General features: G+C 47.8%; 1 protein-coding gene across 6 annotated transcripts in view; it reads left to right on the forward strand.

Annotated features, from left to right (window-relative positions):
* SYCE1L (synaptonemal complex central element protein 1 like) overlaps positions 1 to 23,972 on the forward strand; it is a 30,103-nt gene that overhangs the window by 3,299 nt on the left and 2,832 nt on the right. Inside the window, exons 2-12 of one of the 6 annotated variants that reach the window (XM_070770354.1) lie at positions 2,793 to 2,855; positions 4,510 to 4,569; positions 4,759 to 4,833; positions 5,392 to 5,439; positions 5,689 to 5,743; positions 6,906 to 6,989; positions 7,248 to 7,311; positions 8,145 to 8,214; positions 8,300 to 8,387; positions 8,488 to 8,572; positions 8,778 to 8,922. In XM_070770354.1, the coding sequence (XP_070626455.1) occupies positions 2,793 to 2,855; positions 4,510 to 4,569; positions 4,759 to 4,833; positions 5,392 to 5,439; positions 5,689 to 5,743; positions 6,906 to 6,989; positions 7,248 to 7,311; positions 8,145 to 8,214; positions 8,300 to 8,387; positions 8,488 to 8,572; positions 8,778 to 8,858 (773 nt within the window). In that variant the 3' untranslated portion in view covers positions 8,859 to 8,922. Of the gene's footprint in view, positions 1 to 2,792; positions 2,856 to 4,509; positions 4,570 to 4,758; positions 4,834 to 5,391; positions 5,440 to 5,688; positions 5,744 to 6,905; positions 6,990 to 7,247; positions 7,312 to 8,144; positions 8,215 to 8,299; positions 8,388 to 8,487; positions 8,573 to 8,777; positions 8,923 to 20,027; positions 20,182 to 23,972 lie in introns of those variants that run through there. The other 5 variants (XM_070770355.1, XR_011561407.1, XM_070770357.1 and 2 more) reach the window with 5 other exon arrangements.

Here is a 23,972-nt window from a genome sequence, read left to right on the forward strand (position 1 = left end):
CAAAACAAGTAATCACAAACACCTCTCTTTATTATTAAAGTAGATTTATTTTTTTTTATTCCAAATACTAAGGGTATTTGAAGAACTTAAAAGTATCCAGAGGAGACATACCAACCAATGATACCAGAGAAAGACTAAGATTTAGAGCTAAGAAGAGAAGGGAGTTGCATTTTACTTTACCTATTTCTGTAGTGCTTGAGTGTTTTTAGGATGTTACTTGGGTAAGTGAAAATTAAAGCAGTACATGTGATACATCTTACCAAGTTCTAAGTGTCTTCCCCAAACTTGGAGTGACTTGGTTAAGGGACTGTTGGTGAGAGGAGACTTTTACTTTTTACTTCTTGTTCTTCGACAGTTGTTTATTAAGTAATTTAAAAATTCAAATGCAAAATTAAATGAATACATACTAATTTAAGGAAAAAAGATGTAAAGAAAGTGAACATAATACCAAATATTTTAGCAAAATTTAATAAGCTCGAGTTAAGAGTCCCTGATTTACAGCATGAGTTTTAATGGCTGCAAAGAATTTTAGCCTATGAAGGTGCCGTAATCAACTAAGGTATCTTTAAGTTGCTTCCATATTTTAAGATTATGGACAATGAAACAGTCTTGCCCACCATCCTTAATTATTTCCTAAAATAGATGCCTTGAGGTGGAATTTCTGATCCAGAGGAGTTAAGTAAGTTTTTGGTATTTACTACCAGAAAGTTTGAAATGAAATACTGTTTTTGCCTATATGATTGGCAAAAGTGACAAAGGTTGAAAAAATATTTGAATGATAAGAGTGTGAGGAAGGAGTCTTCCATGGGCCTCTAGGGGGAGGGCAACTTCCAAATACCAAATTTAGTAACATACATGCCCCTTGATCCAGCCAGTAGTCTTCTAGGAATTCATTCAGTAACATTCCCATGCATGCATAAAGAAGAATGTACCAGGATCTTATATTAGATTGAATTGTGTCCCCTTAAAATTCTTGTCCACTCGAACCTCAGTATGTGACCTTATTTGGAAACAGAGTTTTCGAGACTGTTTCATGCAGAATAAGGTGTACCCTAATCTAATAACTGGTGTCATATAAGAAGAGGGAAATTTGGACATACAAAGATAGAATTTAAGGTGAAAGACCCAAAAGAAGGACCCACATAGAGGTATTGTTATGGCTTCTCAAGAAAACTAATGCAGATAGTCACTGTGGCATTATTTGTAACAGCAAAAGCAGCAACCTAAATGTCCATCAATAGAGGACAACTTTAAAAGATCATTAGTATATATATTAGCAAATGGAAGAATGCAGGGACTTCACTGGCAGTCTACTGGCTAAGTCTGCACGTTCCCAATGCAGGGGGCCCGGGTTCAGTCAATCCCTAGTCAGGGAACTAGACCCCAGTGCCACAGCTAAGAGTTGACAAGCTGCAACTAAAGATCCTGAGTGCCACAACTTAAAAAGCAGACGGCGCATGCCGTAACGAGAGACCGCAAATGCTGCAAGGAAGATTGAAGACCCTGCGTGCCACAAGACCCAATGCAGTCAGACAAATAAATATTTTTTAAATAAGGAAAAATATAAACTGTGAAATGCCATTTAGGACATGACACCATCTTTATCAGAAAATGCTTGTATGTGATTTGAATGATCACTGAGTACACACAGACAGCCTGTCACACAGGTGGCCTTGCAGAGGGTAAGTGAGGAACTTAGGTCTTGAGGGAGGGACTTTGCATTGTATACCAAGGTGGGTAAGCATTTCTTTGTTTACTCTTTGGCTGTCATATGTGTTTTGTGAGCTTCTTTTCATCTTCTCTGCCTAATTTTTCTTAGAGAGCAAGCAATGGGTCACTAGGAGTTGCCCTTTTCTCACTGATTTTACAAGAGTTTAAGATGTTGGTATTTTTTTCTGTTTTTGTTGTTGCTATAAGTAACACAGGCTCACTTTAAAAAGTACCTAGAAATATATGTGGCAAAATTACATTTGAATCAAGACCTAAATAAAGTCTGTCCATTAGAGTTGATTGCTCTACGTCTCATCTCTTAATCTAGAGTTTCCTCTTCCCCTCTTTTCCTTCTTTGCAGTTTATTTGTTGAAGAAACCAGGTTGTCCTATGTGTGGAATTTCCCAGCATCTGGATGATGCTGACTTCATCCCCATTGTGTCCTGTTTTCCTTTTCCTCATATTTCCTCTGAATTGGTATTTAGAAATGGAAACCTGATAGTATCCCATCCCTTTTTCTTTTTTTCTTGGTTGGGGTTGGGGGACGAGGAGCAGAGCCCTTCACAGGTGGTGTTTGTTCTTCCATCAGGAGGCTCACAATATCCAGGTGTCTTTTGTGGATGTTAGCAGCCATTGCTAAACCATGCCCTAAACCCGTCACTTCTTTCAGAATTTGCAAATAGTGGCCTACAATTATTGGAAAGAAATTCCTATGAAATCATTCTGGCCTGTCGCATTGCCTGCAACTTCATACTGATTGAGAACAGCAGCAATAAAAGTGCCTCATCTTCTCTCACCCCTGAATTTTGCTAAGGGTGGTGTCCTGCGACCTCCTGGGAAGAACTGACCAGTACAGGTTCTGATTCACCCACCATACTCCCTCGGCCTCAGGGACAAAAGACGGGGTCCTGTAGGGACCCTGCTCTGGCTGGGGGGCTGCCCCTCGGCCGATCCTTGGCTCAGCCCGGGGTGTTCTCAGAACCTGCTGAGACTTTCTTCCTCCCTTCCCAGACAACTGTGGACCTTTCCTCAGTCCCCTCTCACTCTCACTGCATGCTGTAATTCTGGTTTTCATTCCACAGGTCAGACCGAGTCATCAGAGAAGACCGAAGACTTGCTGGAAATGGTGAAAAAGTTGCAGAAAGGTCATGTGTCTCCTTGTGTCTGAGGCTTAGCTCGAAGAGGTTTTAAGACAGGAAGATGTGGTTCAATTCCCGACCCCTCAACTCACAACCTTGGGGAATTATCCCATTGCACTTTCTTCCTCTTATACCGTTTAGTTCTTTCAACCAAAAGCACAGCTTCGAAATTCAAGACATATAAGCTCCTCCCCAACACACAAATGCATGTGTATACACACACACACACACACACACACACACACACCAGCCATCCATTTTCTTGACCCATAGGCCAGCAGCAACTATTTTTAAATTTTCTGGTATTTTTCTGGAGATTTAAAAACATTCCATTTTGGGTGTATATTCTTTGTCCGTTTTTATATACAAATAGCAGATGGCAACACAAGAAGCTTTGCACCTGGGTTTGCTTGTTGATGGGAAACTGGGAGCCAGCCTGCATCCAGTATCTACGTCAGGGCTGGGGCAAAGTACTGGCTGGGTTTGAGGTTGGATCTCCCTCTCCCCTAGTCCATCAGCAGCTTAAAATACTACAGTCCACTGGTCTGTTCCAAATAAAACCTTCCCTTCCCTGACTCTGTGGCTACAGCATTGGAGCTGCTGCCTAGGCTAAAATTAGGTAGAGGAATTGGGGGATTGAAAATGAAGAGTGACCCTGACCATCCCCGGAAAAACAAAGACCTCAGGGAGTCACGTCCTAATTAGCACCTCGGAGAGCACTCAGTCTCCAAGAAGTCACAGGAGCTGGGGTTGGTGGCCTCCGGAAAATCCAGAAACTGAACTTCAGGATGTCTTGGGGTGGTAGTGACACCCAGCAAAGGTTGGGCAGAATTTCCCCTCAATTTTGCGCTTTCAACATTGAAGCCAGAGAGGACGAGAAGGGCTTCTGCATTCGGAGCACTGAAATTTGGACTGTGCGAAGTTAGAGATGACTCCCTAAAGAGGCAGTGATCTCCCTGTCATTGGAGAATTTGATAGCTGTCAAAATGCAAGTGGCATCTTCCTCATATTTCAACACCAGAGTCCAGATATGCAGAAGCCACAACCCACCCTGCCAGGCTTTCCATGCGGTGGGGGTTTTCAGGAGGTGTCCACTGTCTCCCACCTCATTCAGAATGACATGCACAAGCCTCTGCCATGGCCCAGAAGGCCCTGAGCCATCTGCCACCCCCAAGTCTCCACCTTGCCTCCTGTTGCTGTCTGCTAGCTCACTAGACTCACGCCAGCCCTCCCAGGCCCCTTAGCCGTATGTTTTAGGCATATGTCTCGGTCACTGCAGGGGCTTTGCATTCATGGTCCTTCTGGCTGGCATGTTCCCCTCTCCACGCTCCCTAAGCCCCACACCCCAGAATCACAGGCTTCCTTCCTCCACATCATTTGGGGCCTCTCCATATCTCAAGAGGCATCTTCTTTGATTCTTCAACCCCCTGTTCCACTTTATTTCCTTTCGCAGCATCCCTGCCACCAGCATTGACATCACGAATCTTTGCTCAGTGTCCATCTTTCCCACCCAGAACGTCCTGCAAGGGTTTCTCTTGCACGCTCCATAAATGCTGATCGACAGCAGCAGAGACACAGTGCCAACACCCACCCCGCTCCTTCTGCCCAGGACAGCCAGGCACCTGCCGTCTCTGGCTCAGTCTTCTATTTCCTTCTGCAGAGGGAAGCCTGGAGCCACAGATTGAAGATCTGATTAACCGGATTCATGAGCTTCAGCAAGGTAAACTCTGGGATCTAAGATCCACTGGCCAAGAGGGGCGTGGGCTGGGGAAGGCCCCGCTGCATCACCTGTAAGATCCAGGCCCCTCTGGACTGTCTGAAGGTGGGTGTGTAGCGTCCCGGGCTGCAGGAGAACACAGCAAGGCTGGAGGCCGCCTCACACTGTGTCTTCGTCCTTTCTCTGGCCCAGCGAAGGAGAAATCCAGCGAGGAACTGGGAGAAGCCCAAGCTCTTTGGGAGGCCCTGCGTAGGGACCTGGACTCCTGTAAGTGCGAACAGCAGAAGGGTGCAGAGAGCTCGTGGCCAGTGCTGACCTCAGGGTCTTTGCACAGGCTGTTCCCTCCACCTTTGATGCTTTCGTCCTACATAACCCACATCACCTCACGCTGTTTTGAGTCACCTTTCAGCTGAAATTTCACCCCAACAGGTCTACCTTGGTGGCCCCCTCTAAACACCGAATACTACCTCATCTCGCACACCGCTCCCTTGCCCAGTTTGATTTATTTCTTCACAGCCTTTATTCCTGCTTGTCATGGTGTACTTTTGCATTTCTCATCCTCTCCACATTCTACTGTGCACGTGCTACACAAGGGAGCCCTGCAGTCCTTCACCCCTTCTTACAGGGCGTGTGGGCTCCCAGGGGGAAAAAGCTGGATCAAGATGGTCCCTAGCGGGAGATGGGTGCAGGGCCAGCAAGAAGACACCGCCCTCCCCTGAGGTGGTTGTACCTTCTGTGTGACCTGGGGCCTTCCCTTTGCATGAAGTTGCAGTCTGGGCATAGGGTGAGGCCCCTGGAGACTCAAAGTGCCCCTGTGTTTTCCAGTGAATGGAGAGAAAGTGCACCTAGAGGAGGTTTTGAGCAGAAAGCAAGGTATTTACCAGCCCCTTCGTCCTCATTATTCTACCTGGTCCCCCTACAAAAGCCTGAAGTTCCCAGGCAGCCAGAGGAATCCCCCTGAGATCAGAGGCGAGGTGCTTCCCTCCCTGCTCAGACCCGCCCCTCAGCTGCCGTCTAACTTGGAGTAAACACTGAAGTCCCATCAGTGCCCTGGCCAGTGTGCTGTGAGGCCCCTTCTGCCCCATCTGACTCCTCAGAGCCCCCTGGTCCCTCTCCCCCCAGAGGCACTGCGGACCCTCCAGCTGTACTGCCAGAGGAAGGCGGAGGAGGTACAGAGGTAAGAGGTCCCCCCTGGTTCTTCCCCGCCTCGTTTCCAGGCCGGAAGGAGGAGGGGGCAAGAGCTAGGGGAAAGAAATCTTGGACACACACTCATTTTCCCTTTGTATAAAATCGAGTGGCTAGATGAGAGCCTCTCCTGCTCACCTTTGATAAGAGGTAGTGTTCAGATGAACTCATTTAATCATTCATTGCTAGTTTCTTTATCAAGTGGATACTAAATTCCATCCACTGGTATTATTTTAGGTCTTCCCCTATCCAGCTCTTCTGCCATCCAAAACATTTGTTTATCTGTCTGCTCATGTATGCCCCCAGCCACCCATTTACACACCCATCCATCTACCGACCCATCCATCCACTCTCCCATACATCCAACCAACTATCCAACTCTCCAGCCAGCCAGACAGCCATTAATTTCTCCAGCCTTCCATCTAATCGTCTTTCATCCATCCAGCCATTCTTTCTTTTCTCCACGTTTCCAGTCATCCATGTAGCCATTCATTTCTTTACTCAGCCATCCATCCAGCCAGCTATCTGTCAGTCTTCCCTGTATTTCTCCATCCATCCATTATCCTTCCACTCATCATTTCTCTAACCAGACATCATCTCTCCAGCCTATCACCTATTTTCCATCTATCTCTCCATCCTTTGAACCTTTGCTTAACACATTCTTGTGACCAGAGGTCTCACACTCTGGGGCATCAAGATTTTAATAATGTGGGAAAACCTGACGACAGATAGTGAAAGTGTATATATGCTTAATCACACCACATCTACCACTGTCCGAGAAGCAGATAGTGTTCAGTTATCAACCAGTCCTCACAATGACAGTCCCACCATTTTACATGTGAGGAAATAGATCCACAGAGGTTGAATAACTTGTATAAGATTATAATGGAATAGCAGATCCAGGCTTCAACTCTGGACTTTAGAATGTATGAAACTAAACCAATGTACCCTTCACAGGGATTTCTTGGAAAGGCATGGTTTGATGGGAGACAGAATGGACAGGGTGAGAGTGTCAAGAAAGACTTACAAGGTCACATTTGATTTAAAAAAAGGAGAATGATAAAGATTCTGAACAGACTCCCAGCCCCACTCCGGCTAGAAGGCTTGGTGGCTCGTTCAGACACTATAACTGAGGGTTTTCTTTCCTTTCCCAGGAACTACATGTTGGCGGAGCACACAGAGCAAATTTCTATCCAAAAGTCTCAGATCACAGAGACTCAAGGACAGAGGAAGCTGGGGTAACCCTGGGGTGACCCTGCGTCTAGGGCTTGGAGTGGGCTGGTGTGGGGGATGGGAGTCGGGCTTGCCTGAGGGAGAGCTCGTTGGAAGGCAAGCTTGTTGCAAGGCGAGCTGTTGGATGCAAGGCTTGGAGGACAAAACCCATGAAGGGGCTCCTAGCAGAGGGAGCCCTAGGTACAGATCTGAAGCCCCAGACTGGGTCTGGCTCGGTGTCAGTCCTACCCTGTGCTTGCTTATTCCTGGATGTCGGCCCCTAGGTTGCCCATGGAAGAACAGCTGGAGGATTTGATAGGCCCGCACAAGGACCTCTGGGAATTCCAAGTGAGCCATTATCATCGCCTCTGTTGAAGCCCCTCCTCCCCTGGCTCCAGCATGTCTGCTGATGGGCCCAGGGTCCTCCTCCTGCTCAGGCCCAACGCCAAGGGGTAGTCCTTGACTCCTTTCTTCCTGACACCCACTCAGCTCAGTCCACCCAGCCGCCTCTCACCAACCCCCACTGCCGCACTCAGCCTCTGGTGCCCAGACTGTTGCCCTGGTCTTTGCTAACCTCGCTCCCCTCCTGCTCGCCTAGAGTACTCATCCTGCAGTAGCAAGTGGGAACTCTGACCTAGACATGGCCAGACCATCTCTTCATTCAGCCAGTGTCTCTGGATGTGTCCAGCGGCACTCCAGAGGGGCCAAGTCTTTGCTGTCCCCAAGCTGGTTAGCGGCACGGGGTGGGCATGCCCAGAGTCTAAACAGGAAAATAAGTCGATAAATCCTGTAACGCCAGTGGGGAAGTCCTCTGTGAGCAGGTGTCATCTGAACACAGACACGGATTAATAAGCAAGGAAGCCATGCAGTTGTCAGAGTGCCAGTGTCCCTGAGAGGGAACCTGCCTGGTATACTTGAGGAAGAGCAAACCGTGGGGCTGGAGGATGAAAGAGTGGGAAGAGGTGAGGTTTAAGAGGTACACGGGGACCTGGCGAGTGACTGAGGGGGAAAGCGTCTCTCCCCGAGCCCCCCAGGCCCCAGCAGAAGCTGCACACCGAATGAATGGGTAGCTGAATGAAGGCATGAACCCACTAATTCAGATAAGGACTTTCCGAGAGGCGCGGAGGAGGAGGGGACCAGGAGGAGAGCTGCAGGGACAGGGCTCCTCTCTCCCTTCGCAGATGCTGAAGCGGCGACTGGCCTGGGAGATCCGTGCCCTGCAGAGCAGCCAGGAGCAGCTGCTCACCGAAGGTGGGACCTGGGCCCGGGGCGGGGGCGGGGCCGGGGCGGCCGGCGGGAGCCTAGGCGCCGCCCACGACGCCCCGCCCGCCCCCAGAGAGGCAGGCGCTGGCCCGGCTGGAGGACGTGGAGCGGCAGCTGCTTGCGCCGCCCGAGGCCCGCGCCGCCCGGGCGGCGATCTGCAGGTGAGAGGGCCGGGGAGGTGGGGAAGGGCCGAGGCCTGCCCCCAGCGCTGGCTCCCTGGAGGGCGGGCCCGCGGGGGTCCTCAGCGCCCCTTCCCTGCAGGCTGAAGGCGGAGCCGGAGAAACTCCGGGGGGAGGCCCCCGCCCAGACCCAGAGCACTCCAGAGGACCGGGACGGCTCTGGAGAGGTAGAGGGCCGGCAGGCGCACCGAGACAGAGCGGGCAGCGAGGGCCCGGGGTCCCTGCGGGAGGCGCGCGTGCGGGCGCAGGGCGTCCTCGGGGGGTGGAGAACGGGCCTGCCCCAGCAGGCCAGACGCCCGCCCCCCAACCCCAGCAGGCCGGCCCCCCCGCTCCCCTTCCCAGCAGGCCTGACTCCCGCCCCCCGCACCCCAGCAGGCCGGCCCCCAGCTCCCCAGTGAGGGCGACCTGGCGCCACCGATGGAACTGGTCTTGACGGCACCCCCAGGCCAGTAGGACCCACCCGGCCCCACCTTCCTTCAAGCTCGCCCGGAAATAAAGGCCACGTTTGCGGACCGTGCTTCTCGTCTGCGGGCTGAGTCTGTGCTCTGGGGTCTTTGAGGGTCGGGGTCGGGGTCGGGGTAGTGCCCCACTCCTCTCTTCGCCCGAAGGGGTGGGGCGGCCAGGCAGCCTGGGCGGGGCCTCGGCCGGGCTCCGCCCACCAGCCCCTTGGTGGGCTCGGGACGTCTCAGTGTCCGTTTGAGTGTCTAGGCGACTCCATTTCCTTGGCCTCATCTCGGATTCCTGAATTTTATCAGTAAGGGCTAAGATGTGTGCTCAGTTATGTCCGACTCTGCAACCCAGGAGCTGTAGCCCGCCAGGCTCCTGTCCATGAAATTCTCCCAATAATACTGAAGTGGGTTGCCGTTGCCTTCTCCAGGGGATCTCAACTAGGGATCCAGGGAGTCTTTTGCGTCTCTCGCTTTGGCAGTCGCATTCTTTACCACCACGCCACGTGGGGAAGCCTCAAGGGCTAAAGGAGACGTGGCAAGAACCCACTGCAGGTCCTGTCAGTCTGCTGGGGTTCAGAGCAAAATCTCAGCCTGCAGAGCCCCTGCATTCCCCGCCAGCTGCCTCCCAGGCCTCACCTCTCATATCCTCATGTGCGCTTCTAGCCGCAAAGATGATTTTCCACCCTTCTCCCAGCACTTTGTCATCTCAGGGCCTCTGCCCTGCTGTGTCCTCATCTGGGTTGCCGTTTCCCCAGGCTTCCCAGACCGCAGAGCCCGTTAAGGATATCAGCTGCTCAGGAGAGTGGCCTCGGGGACCCAGTTGCTACTTACCAAGCACGTGTGGGTTTAATAAGCATTTGCTGAACATCGGCTTGTGCCCCAGGCACTGCTGTAGGCCCTGGAGTTTAAAAGGCAGGTGGGGGAAGATCTCAGTGAGGAAGTGGGCCAGATGAGGGAGGGTACCTTGGACAGCAGGGTCGGGTGGGCACAGGCTGAGTGTGTAGGGGGAGTGGAGGAGGGTAGCTGAGTTTGCTCTGTTTGGGGAGTATCTGGAGGAGGCCAGCGTGGTGACACAGAGGGAGGTGAAGAGGGATGGGAGATAATGTCAGAGAATCCCTGGGGGGCCAGTGCAGATGGCTCTCGTCTCTCCAGTCTGTTCTGAGCACAATACCTGGTGCACAGCAAGTGTCAGTGAATGTTGGCGATCACTTATGACGATGACGAGTCATTATATCCCAGTCCACCTACGTCACACGAATGGGGACAGCCCGGATAGTCCACTGACATCCCTTTCCTCCTAAGATTTGAATCCTGGCTCCCCTGGTCACTGAGTGACCTCAGGCAAAGTGTTTAATGTCTACAAAACTCAGTCACCATAGTTGCAAAATGGTGACACCAAGTGCACAGAACTTATTATAAACTTGGTCAACTCCTCCTTCCAAAATCTCCCGAACCCTTAGCTAAGTGAAATTGCCCCTCATGTGAATGCAGTGCAATACACAAGGAGAAGGTTGGCACGTGGGACTTCCTCTCTCAGACTGAACTCTGCAAGTGGAGACTCACTCGACCCAACTGGAGGAAACTCACATCTCAAAAGGCACAGAGAAAAATGCAAGTACCACCACAAATGGCTTTTGTTTAGTAAGTTCAGAGGTTTTACAAATATCTGCAAGGTTTTTGAGATGAATAGGTAATGTTTGCTGCTGCTAAGTCGCTTCAGTCGTGTCCGACTCTGTGACCATAGGCGGCAGCCCACCAGGCTCCTCTGTCCCTGAGATTCTCCAGGCAAGAATACTGGAGTGTGTTGCCATTTCCTTCTCCAATGCATGCATGCATGCTCAGTCGATTCAGTCGTGTCCGACTCTGCGACCCCATGGACAGCAGCCTACCAGGCTCCTCTGTCCACGGGATTCTCTAGGCAAGGATACTGGAGTGGGTTGCCATTTCCCTCTCCCAGGGAATGTTTGGGACTTGGTAAAAAAGAATAGGTGGGCTTTGAATTATTTCTGGAGGCACATGTCTGATGTTGTGAAGATTTGTAAGAAAAGTACAGTTGTTAATTCCTCAAAGGATTGGGCCCACCTGAATGATATGGAAGTTGCCCTACTCACCCAACTACGTTATCCTCAGTTTGCTTCTGTATATCAGGGAGAAGATTTTCAACTAAGATGGAAGTCAGAAGATTCCCTTGTCCTAGGTTTAGACCTATGTGTCTAGGGAATGTTTTAGTAATCCTTCCACGAAGGCTTCAGAAGGTTTTTCCCTGCTCTGGGTACATGGTTTCATTTTAGCTTAAAGGAGAAAGCCTTGGGGAAAAAAACTCATGTCAGGCTCTGAATATCAGCTTCCAAGTTGGTCAGCTTCTGACCATTCTTTAAAAAGAATTCTCTCAAATACCTTGTCAGGTTTCAGCCGAGACAAAGCAAATATTCTTGGCAGTATTGCACAGTTGCTTGGGTGTGTAGGGCTGGAAATTTTTCCACCTTCTTCCCTTCTAGGTTCTTTGGCTGGCCTAATAATTAAATTGATGTGAGAGAGTAATAGGAGAAACAAATTTATGGAGCCCCATAAAGATATGAAGGCTTAAAAGACAGCCAGGTAACAACATCCTATGTAACACCAGAGCTAAGGAGAGGGGTAGGGGTCTGATGATACAAAGGGGAAGAAGGTAATTCACAGGAAAGCAGAGGAGATGTTACAGAAACAAAGATTGCCTGGTTAGCACATACGTTTTTTAGGTAAAACTGAAACCACACATCTCAGATGGAACTCAGTTCAGTTCAGTTCAGTTCAGTCGCTCAGTCCTGTCCGACTCTTTGCGACCCCATGAATCACAGCATGCCAGGCCTCCCTGCAGACCCAGCCAAAACTCAGATTAGGTCTTGAACCCACAGGCTAGGACTCAAACCCACTGTCTTTCAATTGAAATCCCACACCAGTCTTAAGACAAGCTTGAGTTCTTCATGTCTCATCGCAGAAAGAATTCAGTGAGAGGCAAAGTGATAGATAAGAAATGAATTTATTTAGAGAGATACACATTCCACAGACAGAATGTAGTCTATCTCAAAGGTCGAGAGTGGCCCGGAAATACGGGTGGTTAGTTTCTGTGGCCTGGGTAATTTCATAGGCTAATAAGTGGGAGGATTATTCCAACAATTTGGGGGAAGGGATGGGGATTTCCAGGAATTGGGCCTCCACTCTGGCTTTTTATGATCGGCCTCTGAATGGTCATGGGACCTGTGGCTGTATCATTCAGCATATGCTAATATGTACAATGAACACATGCTGCTGCTGCTGCTAAGTCGCTTCAGTCATGTCCGACTCTGTTCGATCCCATAGACGGCAGCCCACCAGGCTCTGCAGTCCCTAGGATTCTCCAGGCAAGAACACTGGAGTGGGCTGCCATTTCCTTCTCCAATGCATGAAAGTGAAAAGTGAAAGTGAAGTTGCTGAGTCGTGTCTGACTCTTAGCGACCCCATGGACTGCAGCCCACCAGGCTCCTCTGCCCATGGGATTTTCCAGGCAAGAGTACTGGAGTGGGTTGCCTTTGCCTTCTCCAAATGAACACATAATGAGGTGCAAAGTCCACTGAAAGTCACATTTCCCACCGTCTTGTACCTCACTGGTTCTGAGCAGTTTATGTTGTATCCTCACCAGCTTTGTCATTCTTTTGAAAGTTGTGCCCAGCCCCTTCCCTCCTGTTTCAAAATGCTATCTTTGATATTACTTTTCTTTCTGGTACAGGTCTTCTTTCCAATGTAAATTAGGCAGTGGAAGGGAAGGTAAAGAGCTTTTCCTGAATCTACTGAGTTCTTGGTTGCCTTTAGCTAAAAAAAAATAATCCTGATATGTAACTGGCATATTTTGGGGTGGCAAAATCCACTCCCCTTCAGCTCCAAAAGATATTCCTAAGGAGAGTGCAAAAGATACTACCCTCCCAAGACCCAAACCATTCCCAAAACACAGCTGAGAGATAGATGTAGACATTTGCCTTGAAAGCTGGCAACAATCAGTAGAACTTTAGTTGCCACTGGCGTTTCTTTCTGCATTTCTACCCTGCATTTCTTTCTGGTCACATCTTGGGGCCCCCAACTTGACTGTTCCAAAGCTAAGGTCTCAGGACACAAAATCAGACAAACAAGAAAAGCAAAAGCTATTCTTGGAGAGAAAGGTTCAACAACCAATGAGTACTAACAAAATGAAGGATAAAAATCATGATCATTTCAATAGACACAGAAAAAGCATTTGATAAATTTCAACATCCATTTATGATAAAAATTCTCAACAGAGTGGGTATAGATTGAATGTACCTCAATATAGTAAAGTCCATATATGACAAGACAAGAGCTAAAATTATACTCAGTGGTAAAAAGCTGAAAGCTTTTCCTTTAAGATCAGGAACAAGACAAGGATGCCCACTCTAGGCAATTTTATTCAACACAGTATTGAAAATCTTGGCTAGAGCAATTAGTCAACAATAAAAAATAAAAAGCAATGAAATTGGAAAGAAAGAGGTAAAACTATTATTGTGGACAACATGATTTTGTATATGGAAAACCCTAAAGACTCTACCAGAAAACCGTTAGAACTAATACACATATTTAGTAAAGGTGCAGGGTTAAGCAAAATCAATATACAAAACCTGTTATGTTCTTAAATACTATCAACAAACTATTAGAGAAATCAAGAAAATAATCTTGTTTATAATTGCATCAGAAAGAAGAAAATGCATAGGAATAGATTTAACCAAGGCAGGTGGCAAAAGATCCATACACTGAGAACTGTGAGACATTGATGAAAGAAATTGAAGAAGACACAATGGATTGGAAAAAATAATATTGTAAAAATGTCCATGTTACCCAAAATTATCTACAGATTCAGTGCAATCCTCATTGAAATCTCAGTGGCATTTTCACAGAAATATTTAGAACACATAATACTAAAATCTGTATGGAACCGCAAAATATCCTAAATATTGAGATATTGAGCCAAAGCAGTATTGAGAAAGAGGAATGATGCTGAATGCATTATACTTTCTGATTTCAAACTGTACTACAAAGCTATAGTAATCATGGCACTGGCATAAAAACAGACACATAAATCAGTGAAATGAACAAAGAGCTCAGAGATAGACCCAAGCATATATAGTCAATTTATGCCAAGAATATACAGTGGGGAAGGGACAGTCTCTTTAATAAATTGTGTTAGGAAAACTGGACCACTATTTCATACCATACACAAAAGCTAACTCAAAATGGATTAAGGATTTGAATGCAATACCAGAAACTGTGAAACTCCTAGAAGACAACATAGGCAGTAAGGTGTTTGACATTGCTCTTTGTGATGTTTTTTTGGATCTGACTCCAAAGGCAGTGACAACCACAACAACAACAAGCATAAATGAATGCAACTTCATTAAGCCAAAGAACTTCTGCACTGTGAAGGAAACCACCAACAAAGTAAAAAGGCAACCTACTGAATGGCAGAAGACATTGTAGATCACATATCCAGTAAGGGGTTAATATCCAAAATAAAGAGCTCATAGAACTCAATAACAATCCAACTAAAAAACGGACAGAACATCTGAACAGACATTTTTTTCAAAGCCATTCACATGGCCAACAGGCACATGAAATGATGCTCAACATTCCGAATCACTAGGAACATATAAATGAAAACCACAATGAGCTATGATCTCACAACTGTCAGAATGGCTGTCATAAAAGGAAAAGAAGTATTGGTGAGAATGTGCATCTGTGCAGCCACTGTGGAAACAGTGGAGCGTCCTAAAAAAAAGTTAAAAATAGAACTACCTTATGATCCAGCAACTCCACCTCCAGGTATTTATCTGAAGAAAATGAAACCCTGACTAGAAAGAATCTATGCACCTGTATGTTCACTGCAGTGTTATTCACAATATCCAAGATGTGGAAACAACCCAAGTGTTCAGATCATTGGGCAAGAGATCCTGTAGGTTGGGGACCCCTACCCTAGAGAACGAGTGAGCCAAGGACTCAGTGTAAAGGGTAGAAGAAAAATTCCTCTTCCTTCTCTCCAGAACCTGCAGAAGGGAACTTGGGAAAATTAGCAGAAGCCACCAAAGGGTGGAAATTGTTACCAGGGTCAGCTTTCCCAGGTCTCTATCTGTGGTGCCTAGTCAAGTGAGGGAGGTAAAATTTTACATTGCCCTTTTCTTTGCAAACTCAGAGTCATTAATTTGGTTCTGGGATTCAACTGTGAGTGGATAGAAATAAAGTGCACAATAAATGTAATCCGATTGCATCATCCCCAAACCATCCCCCTCCTCCCTCATCAGTGGAAAAACTGTCTTCCATGAAACCAGTGCCTGATGCCAAAAAGGTTGGGGACCGCTGCTTCAGGGCATCTTGTAAAGGGATAAGCTTCAGATCAGATCAGATCAGTCGCTCAGTCGTGTCCGACTCTTTTCGACCCCATGAATCGCAGCACGCCAGGCCTCCCTAAGTTAAAAAGTTCCCCATGGATTATGTTTGATAGGTTTAACCTGCTATTTCAGCTGTAAAACACAATTGTATTCACCTGAGACCTCAGCCCCACCCTAAGTCAGATCCACTCTGATGCCAGACACTCTCCTTCCTGCATCAGAGCCGGCAGCCTCTAGCAGGTTTCCTGACCCAGAGCAGAAAAAGAAATGCTCAGATGGCGTGGAAGCTCAGGAAGCAAAAGCTGGGGATCCAGGACCAAGTGGACTCACCCAGCACCTCCAGGGACAGCGAGAGAACAGCAGATACCGGCCCGGGTTGCTCTGGGCGCCTGGTGGCTTTCGGGAGAGGGGACATTTGGGGCATTGTAAAACCTTTAGAGTTTGAGCAAAAATTGATTTCAATCAGGCAGTATCCAGTCAAGTAGGTGGAAAGAAACTCTGAGAAGCTGTACAAAATGAAAGACTTTTATAGACAGAAAGGAGCAGGAACTGGGGAGTTTTATTAGTCAAAAAAAGCTAGTTGGTTATTGCACAATTATTTCCTTTAGGGCAGCAGTCCCCAGCTTTTTTGGCTCTGGGGACTGGTTTTGTGGAAGGCGGTTTTTCCATGGATGGTGGGGAGGGGCGTTGGTGGTTCAGGCGGTAAGGCCAGCGATGGGGAGCCGCTCACCTCCCACTGGGTGGCCCAGCTCCTAACAGACCATGGACTGGTACTGGCCCCAGGCCTGGGGGCTGGGGACCCCTGGTTTAGAGGCTAGCAGGGGCCAGTCAGGCAGATACCCTGACTGGTGCTGGTCAGGGGGTTTCTGGTGGACTTACTGAAGATGCTGTCTCTGGGAAAGCTGAAACGGTCTCAGTTTGGTGACGCGGGACTTAGGATAAGCGACTCTGTTCTGGGCCTGATGTCTTGTTTTTAACAAAGGCTCGGGGCACTGTTTATATCTTTGTTGAAAACATGGGGTGGAGGTGACACCCCGGGCTTTGAAATGGCAGATCCAAGTTTGGTTTCCATGTCCTCTTTGTGCGTGTGGGTTCCCAGTGCTTCAGCCGACTTTGCAAGAAATACAGCTGGTTGGTTTTGCTTTATGTCCGCACCTGAAGTCAGTTCTTGTTAACCGTCAATACCGAAAATACTGCTTTCAGTTAAAAAGAAGCTCAAATCAACTGTTGTAACTCTTTCTGTTGAAAGAAGCTGCAAAGATTCTTCTGCTCCTGTGCACATAAGGCTGGGTTCCACTGGGAGTGAGAATCTGTTTCATTTGCCTTCTCATTTTCCTTAGAAAATTTAGGAGTAGCTTCTGAATAGATAGGGTGGGCAGCAGATGTATGTCATAAAAATGAATTTTAATTCTCATGTTCTGGCCAGGGCAGCAGTGCCTGGGAGCCAACTCTAGGTGCGAGCTAACTCCCTGTTGCAGAACCCTAGATGGCTGGCTTTGTTTTTTATACACTTGCTTAATGTGTTAGTGAAATAAATAGAAGGAAAGAAAAAAAGAGGAAAGGGGAGAGGGAGAAGAAGGAATAGGGAGAGGGAAGGAAGGATGGAAGACCTTGATTTCTCGTTTCCTAAGGAGGGATTATTCAGTAAATAGTGAACTTGCTAGACAGACCATGAGGGGGTTGTGTATTTCTCACCGTCTCAGACCCCATCCTGTGTCTAGGTGTAATGAGGTCTTCAGGGGGATGTGGAAGAAGTTACGAAACCAAAGCAGGGTCAGAGAGGGACCTCCATCCTGGATTCTGAGCTAGGAAAGGAGCTGTGTGTTATCAGACAGTCAGATACGCGAATTTGAGGAAGAGCAGAGGTCAGTAAGGATAACTTCAGAACTAATACCACTTGTAACTTTTTACAGAGTACTTCTTAACACTATAGATTTTATATATATCCATGATCTCATTAAACTCTCAAAATAATAGTGTAAATAAAAGGGGTACATGTGGCAACCACAATGAGGTTCCCCCCTTGCAGTAGGGAGAATTCTAGCCCGAGTCAATGATCCAAGGCTGCCTGGAATCCAGCCTTCTGATTGGGGGGCGGGGCCTGTAACCATAGAGACGCACGTGGGGCGGGGCCTTCTTGGGTGGGGAGGTTCGGATGGTGGCCCAGATAGTCCCAGGGAGGTTGAGTATCCTTGTGCTTCTCAGCTGAGCGCCACTGGGTGCTTCCTGGTGAAAGAGGTTCAGATCCTGAGAGGGGTTCTGTACTGTTAGGGTTCACGAGGGGCTCATAGCTATAGTTAAAATATGGCCCATTGTGGCGACCCGACAAACAAGGGATGAAGTCACAGCGGCCACCTGGCCCTGGTGGGCATCCTGTTTCTTCTTTAAGGCGATATCCTGTTTTTCTCTGCTGGTGCCAGTTTCTCAAGACTATGTGACCACCCGACCGTGAGACCCCTTCGACTATGTGACCACAAGACCCCAGCTGCAGGCTAAAGATAAACTGAGGCCCCCCTCCCTCCAGGGCTCAATTCCCCATTAATAAGAAGGGTTGGCTGTAAAAGGAGAGCGCTGGTTTCTCTCTAAAGCCAGTCAGTTTCTTTCTCTCTTCCTGTAATAAATCTTTCTCTGCCTGACTGCCTGGCTTGCTCTCTTTTTCTCCGCGCTCGCCTTCCGTTTCTGGGGCTGAAACCCGGGAGGGAAGACCCACCGCGGCTAGGGGGGGCTCCTCTCCTGAGCCCACCTTGGGGAATTCCCTCCCTTGGACCTCACGAGAAAGTGGGAGGAGCCCCGGGATGGGACTCTCCACTTGCCTTGCTGGATTGACGTCCACACACCAGCTCTCATTTCATGGGCTGCAGGGGTGAGTGAATTCCTGCTCTCTCGGATCCTCTTTCTCGTCTGGTTTTTGAAGCCCTAGCGCTAGGCGGAGGGCACCCTCGGCCCTTGGGCCCTGGTCTCACTTTGGAATAGGGGGCGCCCATTTCACAGTGGACCCTGTCGCTGACGAGAAGGCCGTGAGAACGGGACGCCTTTTTTCTCGGGCCTTTCTGGTTTTTTCACTCACCCTTGTTTGCCTTCCCTCCCTATTCAACTAGAACTGGAAATTCTCAGTCTAACCTGCAAAATCTACCCCTTTAGGCTGCCTTCTCCAAAACCAAAATACCTTGGCTTTTCAAGAAGTAAGCCCAAAGCGACTCACTTATTACTCCAACACGTTCTGGCCACAATATCGACTGGATGTGAGGTCCCAGTGGCCAGAAAACGGAGCCCCCGATTGCCGCCACAATGGCGAGTGGTCAGAGGTCCCTTCTGCCCAGGCTTTCTTTGCTCTCGGCTCTCTGGCCCTCTCTCTGTACTCAGTGTTCTACTTCTCAGATACGTTCAGCCCATTCTGGACCACATCCCCCTAGTACTATATCTTCTGATCCCTGTTTGGATTTTTCCTCCTCTTTTGACCCTTTCTGACCACAGTGCACTTCCAATCGCCTCTCATCCTATCATAGCAGAGCCGGTCCCACAACCTCCACCTTACATTCCACCCCCACCTTCCTCCCCCTACCCCCTACTACCGAGTCTCAAATCCCCATCTGACCTCCCTAAACCCCCTCCTCATACCCGGCTGAGAACAGCCTTAAAGAAACAGGACCCCAATCCCTCCCCACTCCCCTCCTTCCCTTAGGAGAGATGGCTGGTACAGAGGGCATTGTTCGGGTACACGTCCCATTCTCCCTCTCTGATTTATCTCAAATCGAAAAATGTCTTGGCCCTTTTTCCTCTGACCCTGACACTTATTTAAAAGAATTTAAATACCTCACCCAGTCTTATGACTTGACCTGGCATGATATTTACATTATACTCTCCTCTGCCCTCCTCCCAGAAAAAGGAGGAGGAGTCTGGCAAGCCGCTCAGGCTCAAGTCGATGAAATATATCAAACTGATGATACTAAGCCTGTAGGCTCAGTTGCCGTTCCCAGGGACGACCCTAATTGGGAATTCCAGGCAGGGCGTCCAGGGAGAACAGCCCATAATCACGTTTATATTCATCTAAAAGACTCAACAAAGTTTCCCAATCAACCTTAATAACCTTATTGCAGGCCTCCAAAAAGCAGGACTTAACTTTCACTTTTCACTTTCATGTTTGGTGTCTATACCACAGAGAAGGAAATGGCAACCCACTCCAGTGTTCTTGCCTGGAGAATCCCAGGGATGGGGGAGCCTGGTGGGCTGCCATCTACCGGGTCACACAGAGTCAGACACGACTGAAGCGACTTAGCAGCAGCAGCAAAAAGCAGGACATAAAGCTATTAACTTTGATAAACTCAGAGAAATAACTCAAAGACCAGATGAAAATCCAGCACAATTTCTAGCTAGATTAACAGAAGCCCTACAAAAATATACAAAATTAGATCCAACTTCAGCAGAGGGTACTATTGTCCTTAATACCCATTTTATTTCCCAGTCCCCAGACATTCAAAAAAAAGCTAAAAAAGGCAGAGGAAGGCCCTCAAACCTCTCAATGAGATCTTTTAAATTTGGTTTTTAAAGTTTTCAATAACTGGGAAGAACAGGCAAAACTAAAAAAGGCTTGAAGAGAGAAATAACCACTGCCCTGCACGGCTCCAAACCTCAATCCTCTGGGAGAGAAAAGAAATCATCTAAGCCCTGTTATAAGTGCAGTAAAGAAGGGCACTGGGCCCCTTCAGGTCCATGTCCTTACTGTGGCATAAAGGGACACTGGAAGGTAGACTGCCCTAATCCTCCTCTAGGGATCCGGACATCTCCTCCTTGTCCTGAGCAGAAGTCCTCAGACCCAGCTCTGCTGAGACCCCTGAGACTTGCCACCAAAGGCTGAAGGTGCCCAGGGCCCCAGGCCCCAACTCTCCTCATCTCTACAGAGCCCAGGGTAACTCACAGTGGCAGGTAAGCTGATCTCTTTTTTTTATCTACACGGCCACCTATTCTGCCATGCCTGCTTATTCTGGAAAAACTAGTCTCAGATCTCTGTTGTGGGGGTTGATGGTTTGGTGTCTATACCACAGATTACTGAGCCTCTGCACACTTCAGAATACCCCGTTCTCTCATTCTTTCCTCACACTCCCAGAATGCCCCACTCCAATCCTTGGAAGGGATCTACTCTCCAAATTCAAGGCTTTCCTCTCTATTCCAAATCTTTTTCCTGACCTGGCCTGGCTACTGCTTCTCGAACCTACTATGTCCTAGCCCCCCTCATTATCCTCCTCCTCTGTAAGCTGTATAGTCTGGGAAACTGATCACCCCTCCCGCCATATTCTGTTTATATTCATCTAAAAGACTCAACAAGGTTTCCCAATCAACTTTAATACCCTGTTTCCCAGATACATCAACAGGGGTTTAAACCCATCATCTCTAAGCTGCTGCGTCAGGATCTCTTGTGCCCTACTCACTTTCCTTATAACACGCCTATCCTACCTGTTGAAAAGCCAAATGGCTCCTACGGCCTGGGTCGAGACCTGAGACATTAATGCTGCCGTCGTCCCCGCTGACCCAGTAGTCCCCACTCACTGGTAGTCCCAAATCCCTGTACTCTTCTTGCCCTTATTTCTCCTCCTACTGCCTATTTCACTGTCCTGGACCTCAAGGATGCAATTTTTGCCCTCCTTTGACACCCAGACTCTCAAGATCTTTTTGCTTTTACCTGAACAGATCCAGACCCTCATCTCTCCCAACAATTAACACGTTCTGTCCTTCCCCAAGGGTTTCGTGATGGTCCTCATTTCTTTGGCCAAGCCCTGGCCTCAGACTTAACCTCCCTCAATCTTGCCCCAAGCTCTATCCTCCAATATGTAGATGATCTCCTCCGTTGTAGCCCCTCTTAAACTCTCATCAACATACAACTCCTCAACTTCCTAGTTGATCAGGGCATTGCGTATCTTCTATTAAGGTTCAACTTTCCCTTTTTGAGGTCACCTCCAACACCTACGTGTTGGAGTTCTCCTGACACCAACAAAGAGACATATAACTACTGATAGAAAGTCCCTTATATCTGCCCTACCACTCCCTGTATCAAAAAGAGAAATCTGTCCATTTGGGTATCTACATTGGGTAATCTGTCCATTAGATACTTGGCTGGGTATCTACACCTCTGGATCCCCAATTTTGCCCTCCTAGCACAACTCCTATACCAGGCTACCCGGGGGATCTTTTGGACTTCTTGAGCCTAAGTCAAACATCCGATTAGCCTTTAATGCTCTAAAACAAGCTATCTTGTCGGCCCCAGCTTTAACACTGCCTGATCTCTCTCGCCCTTTTATACTCTATACTACTGAGAGACATAAAGTTGCCCTAGGAGTCTTAGGACAGGTGCAGGACCTTTCCCTTGGCCCCATGGCTTATCTGTCAAAACAACTGGATACCACCACACACAAGGATGGCCAGCCTGCCTGTGTGCTCTGCCTGCAGCTGCGCTTCTTGCTCAAGAAAGCAAAAAACTTACTTTTGGGATACCCACGGTCATTTACTCTCTTACTCTTAGTAAGTGGGTCATTTTCCCACTTACTCTCACACAAGACCATGGCTCTTCTATCCCCTTCTTGTATCCAACTACTCCACATCACCCTCCTAGAATCACCCGAGTTCTCTTCTGAACGCTGCCCTACTCTTAACCCCGCCACCCTTATCCCTAATTCTTCTGAGCCTCCAACTCACACTTGTAATGAGATGTTAGAAAGACTTGATACCTCATTTCTCCCATATCTCCTCAGTCCCTTTAAATAACCCTGATCTTACTTGGTATATTGATGGTAGCTCCTGTACAATCCCAAAAGGAAAAAGAGTAGCTGGATATGCAATTGTTTCTGACACTGAGGTTATTGAATCTCAACCTCTCCCTGCAGGAACCTCCTCCCCAAAGGCAGAACTTATTCACTAACCAGGGCACTTACACTTGCAGCTAACAAATGAATAAATATATACACTGACTCTAAATATACCTTTCACACCATACACTCACATGCAGCCATCCAGAAAGAACAAGGGCTCCTTTCTACAAAAGGACCCCCCATAACTAAAAGCCCAACTTATACTTCAACTCCTAAAGGTAGCCAATATGCCAACCAAAGCTGGCATCATACATTGTTGAGGTCACCAAGTGGCATCAGACCTCATCTCACGGCGTAACAATGCTGCTGACAGGGAGGCAAAGCAAGCCTCACTCCGAACACCTGCTCATCAGCTCATAGTAATCCCTAACATAAATCCTCTCTATCACCCCGAGGAAAAGACATAGTTATTACAGAGGGAGCCCAACTTTAAGGAGACTGGTTGCAAAAGCAAGGCCGCTGCCATAGAAATTCTTACAGACATTCACTGAGCTTTATGTATAGGCACTAAACCTCTCTACCACCTTTTAAGACCTCTTATCACTTATCCTAACCTCCTTTCACTCCTACAGCAAACCATTCACTACTGTGCGTTCCTCTGTCTCACCCCAGGGAGCTCCAAGCCCATTCCCGCGTTCCGCACACATTAGGCACAAGGTCACATACAGGGAAAAGACTAGCAAATCGACTTCACTCACATGCCTCCTACACATAAAACTCATACTAAAGTTATCACTAAAGTGGATACCTTCTTGGGGTGGGTTGAAGCTTTTCCTACAAAGTCAGAAACTGCCTCAGAGGTAACACAAGTTCTTATTCGAGAAATCATCCCTCGCTTTGGTCTCCTGCTTTCTCTCCAGTCTGACAATGGACTGGCTTTTGTCTCACAAATCACTCAACAAGTAGCCCAATCTCTTGGCATAACCTGGAGGCTACATAGTCCTCATAGACCTCAATCCTCAGGGCAAGTAGAAAAGGCAAATTCAATTCTCACAACGCAACTGACTGAACTTTCTCTTGAACTACAGAAGCCACGGGCTGAATGCCTTCCCGTGGCTTTGGCTCGCATTAGGGCCACTCCACGGGCTCCGTCTTTCTAGTCCTTTTGAACTCATGTGTGGACACCCTTTTCTCTTAGGTCAGTTTCCTACTACAAGTCCCTTAATGGGAGGTTGTCTCCCCTCCCTTATCCTTATTAGACACCTCATGAGACAACATGCAAATTGCTGTCTCCCAAAGCCTCCTCAAACAAATCCTACTGACCTGACACTCATATACCTGGGGATCGAGTTTTACTTCAGACCTTACACCATAAAGATTTACAGCCTCAGTGGACCGGCCCTTTTGAGGTCATCTTAACCGTACCGGCAGCCCCTAAACTGGCAGGTCATCCTTGGTTTCATATCTCCAGGTTAAAGTGGGCCCAGGAGACTCTCCATCTCCACCAAAAATTACTCCCCATTCGGACATCCCTTGCTACTCCAGCACGATCCCGGGCCCCGACAGGCTCCGACTGGATCAAATCCCTAAAGAAGCAGAACAGCCAAAAATAACCAATATTGATAAGTAAAAGGGACGATTAGATGTATTGGTTACTGGTTGGAAAGGGACTCCCTTTACTCACCTTGTTTGGAATAGGACTTTATTCTGTATCCACCTTGAGTGGACTCCTGTTAAGATATTCCTCTTTTGTTTCATTTATTTCTTTATGGTTTCCATCCTTTGGGGTCTTCTTTTACTGTAAATTTAAATGAACTCATTGCCCACTTTTCTACATGTAATATCACAAAACCTCACTTTTTCACAAAATCTCATAATCACTGATCTTTTCACATCTCTTGATTTTATTACTGA

This window comes from Bos indicus, chromosome 18 (genome assembly GCF_029378745.1).
Source record: "Bos indicus isolate NIAB-ARS_2022 breed Sahiwal x Tharparkar chromosome 18, NIAB-ARS_B.indTharparkar_mat_pri_1.0, whole genome shotgun sequence".
Classification (NCBI taxonomy): domain Eukaryota; kingdom Metazoa; phylum Chordata; class Mammalia; order Artiodactyla; family Bovidae; genus Bos; species Bos indicus.